Genomic DNA, 12,841 nt, shown 5'->3' with positions numbered 1-12,841 from the left:
AGGGGGGGGGGGGGGGGGATAAAAACCAAACAACCCCCACCCCCACTCCTCAACAGAAATGCTCACAACAATGAAAACCTTGGACAGGAGGAAGAGCGCCGCCGGGAGGGCAGGCAGGCAGGTGTCTTGCTCGGCTGTACCTTGGGGGACACTTTTTTCAGTGCCATTGTAACTTCAAACAGTCACTAAGCGAACTGTTGTAAGTCAAGGACTACCTGTACTTCATCACTTTTTTACTTTTTTTTATCATCAAGTTTTTGACACCTTGCTAGGCGCCTGGTGGTACTCGGATATTGCCATATCCTAAAAGTGGTACAATGGGTGAAAAGGTTGAAAAGCCCTGGTTTAAATGATAGGAAATATAGATTTCTCTTCACTCTGTAGATTTCTTCTCACTATCTAGATTTTTCTTCACTGTGAATCAAACCAATTATTTACTTGTTATTTGTTGGATTATACATTTTAATCCTGCGATCAATAAACCTTTAACTGGAAGAGATATTTTATCAACACCATTTATAACATCAAGAGAATTTATATTCTCCATTTGATAGTTTTAATAGTAACAGGGGAATTTAAATAGGACAGCATAAAATTATTTAGAACTGACAACCATTAAATTTGTCTGTACATGTAGTCCTTGATTTACAACACTTCATTTAGTGACCGTTCAAAGTTACAACACTGAAAAAGTGACTTATCAACATTTTTCACACTTATGACTATTGCAGCAACCCCATGGTCGTGTAATTTATATTTGGATTCTTGAAAAACTGACTTATGACTGTTGCAGCATCCCAGGATCACGTGATCCCCTTTTGCGACTTTCTAACAAGCCAAGTTAATGGGGAAACCAGATTCATTTAATAACCAGGTTATCAATTTAACCTCTACAGTAATTTAATTAACAAAAAGTGCCCAGAAAAAAGTAAAATGGGGCCAAACTCACTTAACAAATGTCTCACTTAGCAACATAAATTCGATTATCATCATAAGCTGAGGACTACCTGCATTCTGTGCCAGCAATATCCTGAGGGCAAATCTGTTTAGTTATTCTTACATCACATCTAGAAATTAAAAGGTGGGTACTTAGAGGTTGATGATGACTGTCAACTGTAGATTGAATAAAAAAGACTGAACTCAAGTGCTATCGGTTTTGGATGTCGGGATGTCCTCTATCATGACAAAGCCTCTGAGTTTTAAACAGATGAACTCAGTAGGCCTGTTGTCACCTAGAGTTAAGCCATTTAACATATGGAGATTGAATGTATTAGCTAGATAAATTAGGCAGGCACTTTGTACAATGGTCTTTTAAAATAACAGCAATCAATAAATCTATCTAAATTTGGGTCAAATGATATGCATGTTTAAATGCAAAAGTATCATCATTTGGCTCAATTCTGGCATCTAGATCTCCCACTAAAATTAGTACAACCAGGGCTTTTTTTCTCATAGAATGCCCAGAACGGAGTTCCGGCACCTTTTTTGGATGGAACCTTGTAGGGTCGGCAAGGCGGGTTGTATGATGTGTGTGAGTTCCGGCACCTTTTCTTTTTTTTTTTTTTTTAGAAAAAAAGCACTGAGTACAACTTTGGAGATTTAGTTGTGAGGGATAAAATAATAATCCTGCAATTGGTCCATAATTATATTGGGGCAAACTGGTCACACAAATAAACTCTAGATCCCTTAGCTTCAGGCTCCAGAAATAGTTCAACTCTGTTATTCCTTATTCCTTTTCTATAACCATCCACTGCTCAGTATACGTTATAAGCAAGCCTTCATTCTAAAACCTCTTTCATTTAAAAAAAAATGCCTGCAAAAAAGGGAATTGATTATTTAATGTAAGCAGTTCATTCCTCATTTAGATCTTTCCTCCAGTAATGTGACATTGAGTACAAAACAAAAGGTTTGTTGACCCTAACAGATTTTCAAAAACTCAACCCTCTGCAGTTTGTTTACATAAATGTCATTGGGATTTTGGCTTGTTTTCAGTGCAGAGAACAGCACACGAAGCCAGTGGTGCCACCTCAGCATTATTTAGTGGAAGCAAATAAAAATCAACTACCAATTAATGGGGCAGAATGAAGGGGGGACAAGAAATGAACAGCAGACCGGTCATTGCAAATTTAGAAGAAAAAACAATGAGGACCAAAGAACTGCCAACTGCCTTCCTGGCATAAAATTGGGGGTGCTGTGCACCCTTCTGAGTAAACTCTAGCTGGAATGTGAAGCTTTAGGCTTGTGAATGGATCTATTTGGAGCCATAATATTATCGGAGATTTTTGCAGGATACAAACCTGTAATTTCAGATTAGTTTCAGTTGCATTCCAGGCATAAAAAGGGAGGAGGAAGGAAGGAAGGAAGGAAGGAAGGAAGGAAGGAAGGAAGGAAGGAAGGAAGGAAGGAAGGTTGGTTGGTTGGTTGGTTTTGGTAGTAGAAATGTTTCATTTTCTGCAATGAATAATTCTCAGAATCAATTTATTTCTCTTTCTCTCTGTTAATTATTAAAGTGTTTAAGCTACCTGATATGCCAAGCTAACTATTTTCTTTCTTTGCAATAAACGAACAGATATCTATTTCAATGTGTTTAGTACTACCATGTTCTCTTTTTAAAAAAATATCATTACATCCCTGCTCAGCAGTTAAGTAACACTTAACCGACACTTTGATACTTAAAACACTTAGGTAACACTTTAAAAATGGGCTTGCTATTTATTGCCTCAGGTACACCACTTAGAATCTTTTAAAGATTGAGATGGTTTAGAAATACTATAAATATATACATATTTATAGAAGCAGAGTTTATATGACAAAAGCCTACACAAAGCATCATTCAGAGAAGCAGAGAAGCAAGTTTTGCTTATTTGGTCCCTCTAGGATGTGCTGCAATTTAACTCCCATTATTCCCTCATATTACCTTATTAGGCTTCCTCACTCTTTCTGAAAGACAAGCTACAGTGGATATTAATATAAGAGCATATACTAAAATGAACAAGAAACACTGAAATAATATTGTCTGTACTGCGGAAATGTTATTTGAGTTAAAAAAAATGTTTCCCTGAACCAATGTACCAATTCATTCTTAGGGTTTGCATTTCATATTGCAAGTTCTGCAATATGATCTTCCCTTCCTTGACAGTGGCATAAAATGTAGAAATGCCAAAAGACAAATAATAAAATGGAATATTGATATTAATTTTACTCAAAAGGGAGTATAATAGTGTATTCAAATATATACTTTACACATACTATTTATATCAGTCAGTGTTTACATTACTTTCTATGCCTGGTTTATATTCAGGATGGCTTTCAAAAGCTGCATAAACTACCATAAGAAATACAACCATGTACCAATGTAATTAGGAGGAAACATAAACAGTAGCAATTATACAAATTATCAAACTTACCAATTCCATAATTTCTTTCACTACCGTACTCCCCCCCACCAAATAAACACATGAGCAGTAACTCTAACAATTGTGAAACAACCAGGCAGGCCAAATATCACAGGTTGAGCAGTAGTTGATTGTATCTCAAACCATTTTCAAATGCAATCTCCATTCTAAAGTTCCTTGGATAAACTTGATCAAATTGTTGTTCTTTCAAGGGCTGCTAAAAGGCAATGATCTCAGTCTAAAAAACTAAAGAACTGAATTAATAAACAAGCAATAATTAACAAAGGAAATAATAATCATGAGAGTCCATTTGGTCTAGAAGTTAAGGTGTTGGATTAGAAGCAGGAAAAGCCGAATTCTAATCATGATTTATACACAAAGCCAGCTTCTCAGCCCTAGGAAGAAAATAGGAGCAAGCCATTTCCAGAAATACTATCACAAAACTGTACATTGGTAGTTGCCAAGAGACAGACTCAAAAGGCACACATATATATAAAGAATAATGTTAAGTCTTAAATTTAAGAAATGGCATATGCAATTGAAAATCATCATTTTGTTGTCAAATTTTGTCAACACAACCTTCAAGGGTTTGGGGAAGTACAAAATGGGGCACATATAACCTGCTGACACAGGCAATATTCTGTTTTTCCAAAAAGCTTTGCCTACAGCTCTTTTTACCTGTTATTGCCAAAATAAGTCTGCCTCATATTACACTTGTGCCATTCCTTTTTCTCTCTCTGTGTGTGTGTCTCCAAATGCAGAACTATTCATATCTTTTTGTTATTTTTTTTTCTATCAGCCAATCAAAAATCTCCTTTTTCTCCTAAGGAATTAACCACTTTTCCTAAAAATTTTTTTATCAATTGCAATTTTAATATCCTCCAGGTCATTAATAGAAATGGCAAACCTCAAGAAAATTCTGCAGTCCTCTATTCAATGCTAGTTCCAAGCTGATGGGTATGATTCTCTGGGTATGATCGTTCAGCCACTTCTAAATCTATTAAACACTTATATCACCTAACTCATATTTTACCTCTTCATAAATGAAGAAATTGTGAGTGATATGGTTGCTATGCTGGGGTCAAGGTACACTATGTCCACAGCATTCCCTCAGTCTATTAAGCTAGTAGTTCTGTTGAAAAAAAAGATAAGATTAGTCTGACATGGCTTGGTTGGAACATAACTGACTTGACTTTTGTTTTTTGCATTCCTATCCAAGTGCTCAGAAATATGCAGTTTAATCATCTGCTCAAGGACCTTGTATGAATGTCACGTTGACTGGTCAATGATTTCCTGGAGCCTAGTTTTTTTTCTATAGGCTATAGAATCAAACTACTCATTCGGGTCATTTGTTTGGATATTCATCACACCTGAATTGTTTACAGCATGATTTGTTTTTAAAAAGTAAAACCAAGAACAAAACTTCTTCGAATAAACTTCTTGAAACTTATACAAATTGTATCCATAACCATTTCACTCTGTAACAGGGAAAATGGAAATGCTGACACACACTGGACCTTTACCCATCTTATAGTTTGTCTAACTTGCTCAAAGGTTCTTACAAAATATGTCTCTGTTTATATAATACTCCTCAAAGAATTCCAAAAACATTTTGTTTGTATGAAAACTTGGCAGGTGTAGAATCTGCAGGCTGTTAATTTCTCTGTTCTTGGAGGAAAGGGTTATATTTTACAGTAAGAGTGAAATATTAAATTGCAACCAGATCTAGGCCACAACGGCTTGGGAAAGCAGGATTTCCTCTCTCCTTTTTTTTCCTTTCTACAAACCTACAAATATTATTTGGAACCTGCTGATCAAAGTAAGCTCTGGTGTTCATCTCTGTAGGAAAGTGGGGACTGAAGGACAAATAGAGCACATAAGAATTGGAAGAAAATGTCTTCTCCTCATTACAGAAGATTCTTCTGTGTAGTTTTTAGCAATTAATTTGATAGGAACAATACAAACTACGCCCATTCCACTAAGTCTCTTTAATCCTGGATTTTTACAACTCACTAAACTAAAATTTAATTAAGAAAGCACCATCACTAAGCTCAAATAATGTGATGCCTAGTTCACAAAGCAAGTTAAGACAATAGTCTGCTTTCCATAATGCACTGAATCATAAACTAATGGAATAGTATTTGTATGAGCCAGTAATGGCGAACCTATGATATGCATAACAAGGGTGATATGCTACAATGTTTTGATTCAGAGGTCCCCAACCCCCAGTCCATGGACCAGTAGCAGGCCGTAGCATGCCAGCAACCAGTCCACACAAACAAGCAAAGCCCCATCCATGGGATGTGGGCCGCACACAAAACCACACATTCTCCAATCCGTGGAAAAACATTTCTCCACGGAACCAGTCTCTGGTGTCCAAAAGGCTGGGGACCTGTTTTGATTGACACACCAGCATTCACCTACACCCGATAACAGCTATTCTTGAACTTCAATCCATTCTCATGAGATTTTCAAAGGCTGTGGAGGCTGTAAAAGAATGGAGTTTGCTCTCGCGTGGCCTCCAATCCTCTGAAATTCATGCAAGAGGGTTCATTCAGGCTCTCTGAAATTGTGCAAGAACAGGGCGTGCTTTCAGGGGTTTTTGGAGGCTATAGAGGCCACAGAATACATTCTCTGAAGTTGCTCATGCAAGCCAAAGCAACTTCCAATAAGCCACGAGGCCTATCAACAGAAAATAGCATTGCTTAAAGATAAGAAGTACACAGAAGATGCTGGGGAGGCTGGGCTGTGGGAGGGGAGGGGCAATCCCACCATTTCCCAAGGCTTAAGCCACTGGGGGAATGGTACAAGGTAGCCTTTTTCAGGAGCAGCAGTGGCACCAGGACTGAAATTGAGGCCTAGTCTTCTGCTTCAGGGCCAGCTGTTTAGAGTAGCCTAGCTGGGGAGGGGGGAGGGGGGAGAGACTTTTGTTTCTTTCTCTGTTTGTGTGTGTGGGGAGAGATGTCTGCAGAGTCAAGTGAACTTTTTAACATACTAAGCCCAAAAGGGTCACCATCTACTGAACTAGCCTGTCTCTAGCTCCTATAAACACTATATATGAGGTTGGAGGGATTGCCAGCTGTGCACACATATAATCTAAAACCATAACCTTTTAATTAATATAATTAAGCATTATCATTTCTAGCAGACAAAATTACATTACTGTTGTCAGAACCAAGAGTGACAAAACTTTCATTCTTTGGAAAACAACACATTAAGGGATTTATATAGCGTACATCTTCATTGCCAGGGGCATGGTTAATACAACTATATAACTGACAAAACCACAGAAAGCACTCCAACCTATACACAAATGTTTAGTAAATCTAGGCACTAAGACTTCTCCAATGTGTTGCTACTGTCAATGGGTTGGGCTCATACTCCAGGATTTCATACCAGCATGCTTGAGCTCCAAAAGGAAATTGGAGGGTATAATGCTTGAAAAGGTTCCTCCAGATCACAAAGGTTTATTGTAATTTAATTCATTCTTGCAAGTCTCATTTACTCTCAAACCCATTTCTTATTAATGCTACTTAAAAAGGATTTTAAAAGCAGAACTGCCCCTGCAAATATTTATCCCAATGCTAAATTGTAAAAGGAATTCCATGTTTGTTGCTTTCATTAGTAGTTGCTCTTCTGGATGCTTGAAGAAATTTTCATCTTAATTGTCTATTAAGAAGCACTTCCTAAATTTTAGTGTGATGCTAAAGTGCTGCAATTATATTGCAGCTGGAAGCTGATCTACTGGATTAGATTCATAAAGCCACCCTAAGATAATATTTTCATTAGAACCAGTAAAAAAAAGTGCTTTAAAGTTCTCCAAGATTCCTAGAGATGTAATCTCCAAAAAGGAGAATAATAGGATATGTTACAAGCCACAACATCTGGAATTCTTAATTATCTTAAATTAGAGGATGAGATGACTAAAAATAAATTTGTTTAGTCTCCTCTAGATGTTAAATAGATTCCAGAATGTACCCGGATTAGGAAAAGAAACTGAGAAATATTTGCACAGATTAGATTATCTGATCTGCACATTCATAATTGAGGTACAATGTACTAATAAACATAGAATAGGACTATTACCCTTGTCCCAGCTTGTAAGCTTCCCAGAGACAACCTTTTTATCGCTTTTAATAATTGAAAGGCAAACTATTTCAGGCATTCTGGAAATTACTGCCCACTATATTTGGAAGGCAGTAGGCTGAGGATGACTGGATCCAACTGATCAGCAATTACCCATCCAATCAATTCTTTCATTGTTTGTTAACTGGAGGGTATATTGAGAGTGGAGGTGGTCATAGGAAACACTAACTTTGATCCTGAAAAATGTGGGTTCCAGTTGAGTTCACAGTTGAATTCTGTGTTGAAATCCTGCAGTCCGATCAGTAAAATGGATATAACAAAGATCTAACCCAATGAAGGCAATAAATCTTGTAAAGCACTTTTATAAAGCCAGCTAAATACATTATTCATTCTTATTTGTCAGAACTTGTAACTTCAGTGAAGCATATTTAAACAGACAAAGAGAAGATTGAACATGCAATGCTTAATTTCAAGACAAACTCCCTTAAATTCAACTACTGTTCCTCTAGCCATAGTTAGGAAACTGGATGCCTTCAAATATTCTAGACTACCTCTTTTATAACTTTTAACTCTTGACCATTGATATAACAGGCCCATCTCTGATTTCTGAATTTTTTTAATGGTGGATACTGAAATAATAGAAAAGTACTGAGCATTATTCAAACTCCCTGCTTTATTGTTCCATATATTTAAAATCTAACCTGAGAGGCTTTATTTCCCCCTGAAAACAGAATCTAAACTAGTAGGCAATCAAGTCCTTGAACATGATATTTCTCATTTTCAATTTTTTCCTTTTAACGCTTTGGTAGGCATCTTGAATTCTTGGGAGTTATATTGTTCCTTAGGAGTTTTTTTTTTCTCAGTCTCCATAGCCATCTCTGATTACAATTCCTGAAAATTGAGGTATCCAAAGCTTAAGCTTTAAAATAAAGATAGTTATAAGAAACAAAGAACTCATTAAAATCTTTGCCAAATCACATAGCTTCCTCAACTTGGCGCTATTTCCTCTATACCTACAGTGGCCCTCAAATCACAACCATTTGTTTAATGATTGTTCAAATTTATGACAATTCTGAAAAAAAATGATTTACGATTAATCCTCATATTTATGACTGATGCAGCATTCCCATAATTACATGATCAAAATTCAGATGCTTGGTGACTGACATGTATTTACAACAGTTGCAATGTCTGGGGCTTCATATGATCACTATTTACGACCTGGGGTCTTCTGACAAAGTCAGTGAGGAAGCCATATCTGCAGAATTAACGATTATGCGATTTGTTTAACAAGCACAACAAAATGGTTGCAAAATTGGATCTGACTCACTTAATGACCACAATGCTTAGTGACGAAAACTTCAGTCCCAATTCTGGTCATAAATCAAGGACTATCTGTATTGCATTCTGTGAGTATGCATGCATTTACTTAAATGTAATTGTTTCGCAGTAAGAATCTGAATAAGAGAGATGAAAGAGATCCAAGCAACAAACAAAATCATCACCAAACAAATAGGAAAACTAATGCATTATATCATAAAGTAAAAGTCCTTCCTGGCTTCCCTTTCTATAATATGTCATCTTCAAAGAAGTTTTTTTGCCCTTTCCATAAAAGTCCACCTTAAATAGTTGCGCTTTATTTTACAAATCACAGGATATTTGCAATAAGATCATTACACTCTAATAAAGTGGGTATTTCATTTTAAAAAGAAGTTTTGGAATAATCAAATGCAAATTTCTAAGCTCATTCGAAAACCTCATCTTTTAAAGCATATGTTTTAAGTTCCTAGACATCCGAAGTACTGCCTCAAACAAGTACAATATTCCCCATTTCCAGATAGGTTTATAGAAATATGTTTTTTCTTGCATAAGCCGGGATGACACCTGGAAACAGGAAAGCTACACACGTGAAGCAGGAAAAATACTCTTGTAATACCTGGTTAATTTTGTGTTTGCCACAGGAACAGCAAAGAGATGAGAAACTTCTTTTTTTCGGTTGTCCTTTTGGGAGAGAGTTAGAAGAACCTTCCACATTCGAGTCCATATTATTTGTCTCTCCAACATCTCCAGAAACCACCTCAAAGCTTACATCACAGTTTCCCAAATATTGCCTTTTTTCTGCATATACATGGTGTGTGCACTGAAACAGATCTATAAGCAAATGTTCTGGCATATCAGGGTGTAGATATGATTCACAAATAGAAAATACCGGTTTTTCATGGCTTGGCTTGCATAGCTATATCTGGGTGTGGCTGAAATGCATGCAGGTGCACAACTTGGACTCTAGCCATAAGGAGAATACTTTTTCTATAAAATATCATTTATATGGACAATCTTAAACACATTATTAGACATGTTTCAAAACTGTTCAGGAAATAAAATGAGCTCCTTTCTTATTAAACTTTTCTAAGCAGTACACAAAATTTCACTGCTAATGGAGGAAGTAACTGGTACCTGGAACAATGTATGAGACCAATGACACCATCAACTGATTGGCAGGCAAGTCAAACGACACCAAACTGAAATCATGTCTACTAAGCCTCAACATTTAGAAGTAAAGAATTCAGATGTTGGGTTCAATAACAGAATTGCTCAAATTCTAAAGTGTGATCTCCTCTTACAGACCATCAAGGTTTTTCTAATAACACACACCTGAAGCCAGATAGAAGGGGTGAAATTAGGACAGAGAGAGAAAAGAGGAAAGTAAACATTCTACACATAGACAAGGTGTAATGGTACATTACTAAAATACTAGAGCTTTCTAAATATAAGAACAAACTGTAGCAATTCCTAAAATATAGTAAATTTGCTATCGCATATCTAATTCCTGATCCCATTTTAGATCGTCTGCTTCAAGCAGAAACAGTTTAAAACATTACTTAACATTTACTTTACTTATTAAAAGGTATTTACCATTTGAAAGAGATTTAATTAGTTGACATTTCAAAGCAGATGTATCTGATTTCACATTTTTGAACCAAAACTTAGTTATCACTTGAAATTTGCAACCCTTACTCAAATTTTGCAAATGTTGGCCAATAATAAAAAATATTATAGCTGAAAAAAATCCTCTGCAATATATATATATTTAAGAAAAAAAAATTAAAATGCATTATATTTGGGTGAATAATGTGTGAGATGGGTGTTTATAAATTTAATTAACTGATTGATCAATAATGGATATGCCAGGCACAGTTGGAAAAAAGCTATTTGGAGGAATGTGCACTAAACTAAACATTTTAGTCCAATTCTTTTATTAAAAACATCAAATTCAGCAAAACGAATGACAACAAATAAATAAAAAACTAAGAGAAAACAAACTCATTCATCTGTACTTTCATCCTTACAGTTTTCTGATTTGGAAAAATTACAGGGAACCTATAACCTTCATATACACAACCATTAAATGATTAATTAACTAATAATTACTGCAGAAATTAACCTATTAGCTTCTGACAGATCTATGTAGGTAATCAAAATTATGAATTGCCTAAAATAAAAATTAGCTATATTTGTATGAGATGCTTAGAAAGCAATAATAGTCCTTCAACTGACAATACTTAATTGACTTCATTACAGCATTACAGCACAGTGCCCCTTAGGAATGCATTTTTTTTTAATAACAAAAAATGTATCCTCTTCTTTGTCATATAGCTTGGCTTTTAAAGTTCTTCACTTTTTAGACAAGAATGAGAATGTGAATAAATATGTAGGCAAACTAAGCTGAGATTAACCTTATGACTAGATAAAAGAAGCCTGTCTTTTTAGCGTACTCTTAAATTAAAATTGTAACTTAATTTTATTTGCTGATCCATTAAGAACAGGATAGGCCAGCACAGGCACTGATACATTCCTGGAGTACAATTATAAAAGAATACACTGCAATAACAACAAACAATAAAAATAGAGTATAACTTCCTTCTCCACCCAAGAACCTTTAGAGCAGGAGTGTCAAACTCGCAACGTCACGTGACATGTTGCGACGTATCACAACTTTTTTGCCATTGCTGGCAATGGGGTGGGCGGGGTTTCGCTATGATGCATCTGGCCTGCGGGCTGGCAGTTTCACACCCCTGCTTTAGAGGTATTCAGGCAGCAACCCCCATAATTCCCCAGCCAGTACTGAAGAAGGTTGTGATATATAAAAGCAACAAAACAGAAAACTGGCTGGAGCAAACCTAAGTGGAAATACAAGTCTGATGAAACCAATTTGTTTTCAGTATAGATCCTTTTTTCCCCCAAACTTGGCAATTTTATGAACTTCAAGTCCCAGAATTCATTAGCCAGCCCTAGAATACATACTGACTATCAATTCTCTATTGAACAGTCTAACTTATCAAAAACAACTGAAGTAGAAGGCTGAATGCAACTTACTTGGAAGAATAATTCAGGTTCAAGATTTGCACTTCTGTCTATCTGAACATCTTACAATGCCCCCATGACTGATCTCAGAAAGCAGATTACCTGCATGGGCATAACCAAGCCATGCATCAGAGACTTGTTTTGAAAATCTTGGAAGCTCTAAGTATAGTGGAAGATATTGAGCTCATCAGTAACTGCAACAACAAAGGTACACATCTGAAATGACCGTGCATTTATTCCACTAAACCAGTTCTTCTAAACTGGCAATGTTTAAGAAAAGCCACAAGCTTTAGGAGTATGCTAACTGACCATTGAGGATGTCCTAGTCAACAACAGTTGGAAGATACTGGTTGGGAATCCAGTTTGAATAAAGAGATTTGGAACAGCTCATGATTTGGTTCAATAAAAGTCCAGTTCAAGAAACTTATCACACAACTCCATTTGCCTGAGATGGAAACTGAATAAGACTTTCTTGTTCTATCACCACTGTTTACCACATGCTGGAGAAGATAAATAGCAATCAGAGATCTGCCATACAAGACCTATAGTTGAATTTAGAAGGAAAAAAATATTTGTAAACCCCTTTGATATGATTACATAGGTACAATTTCATCTGAAGAAGAACTATTTTTTTCCATGATGAGCCAATCCAGAAGCTTATATCAGCAGGAGAAGCATCTTTGAAGATGCTCCCATTGTCAGAGCATCATTCATGGAGCCTTATCCTGCGGAGAATGCTGTATATGTGTTTGGCTCCTATTCTCCCAATATTTTTAAAAAACATACATCATTTTCACCAAAATTTTAACACTTAATTGGTTTTTAAAAGTTTTATTCATTTTAATGTTAGGTATAAAGTTTATATTTTCATTTTAAATATTGCAACTTAAAACACTTATATAAATGCAGAGCATAAAACCGACATATACACATATAGTTATCTTTTTCTAACAAACCAATAAATCCAAAAAAGAGATTAGTAGAACAAGTAGCATCAA

At 35.9% G+C, this 12,841-nt stretch overlaps 1 protein-coding gene across 1 annotated transcript in view; it reads right to left on the bottom strand.

The window, feature by feature from the left end:
* Positions 1-9,845, bottom strand: part of KIAA1217 (KIAA1217 ortholog) — a 172,818-nt gene extending 162,973 nt beyond the window's left edge. Inside the window, exon 1 of the mRNA XM_015811568.2 lies at positions 9,418-9,845. Within this exon, the coding sequence (XP_015667054.1) occupies positions 9,418-9,654 (237 nt within the window). The 5' untranslated portion in view covers positions 9,655-9,845. The remainder of the gene's footprint in view (positions 1-9,417) is intronic.
* Positions 9,846-12,841: the final 2,996 nt, after the last annotated feature.

The sequence above is a fragment of the Protobothrops mucrosquamatus genome, unplaced genomic scaffold, assembly GCF_001527695.2.
Source record: "Protobothrops mucrosquamatus isolate PMUCROS unplaced genomic scaffold, P.Mucros_1.0 scaffold45, whole genome shotgun sequence".
Lineage (NCBI taxonomy): Eukaryota > Metazoa > Chordata > Lepidosauria > Squamata > Viperidae > Protobothrops > Protobothrops mucrosquamatus.
This window is presented reverse-complemented; position numbering and strand designations above follow the sequence as displayed.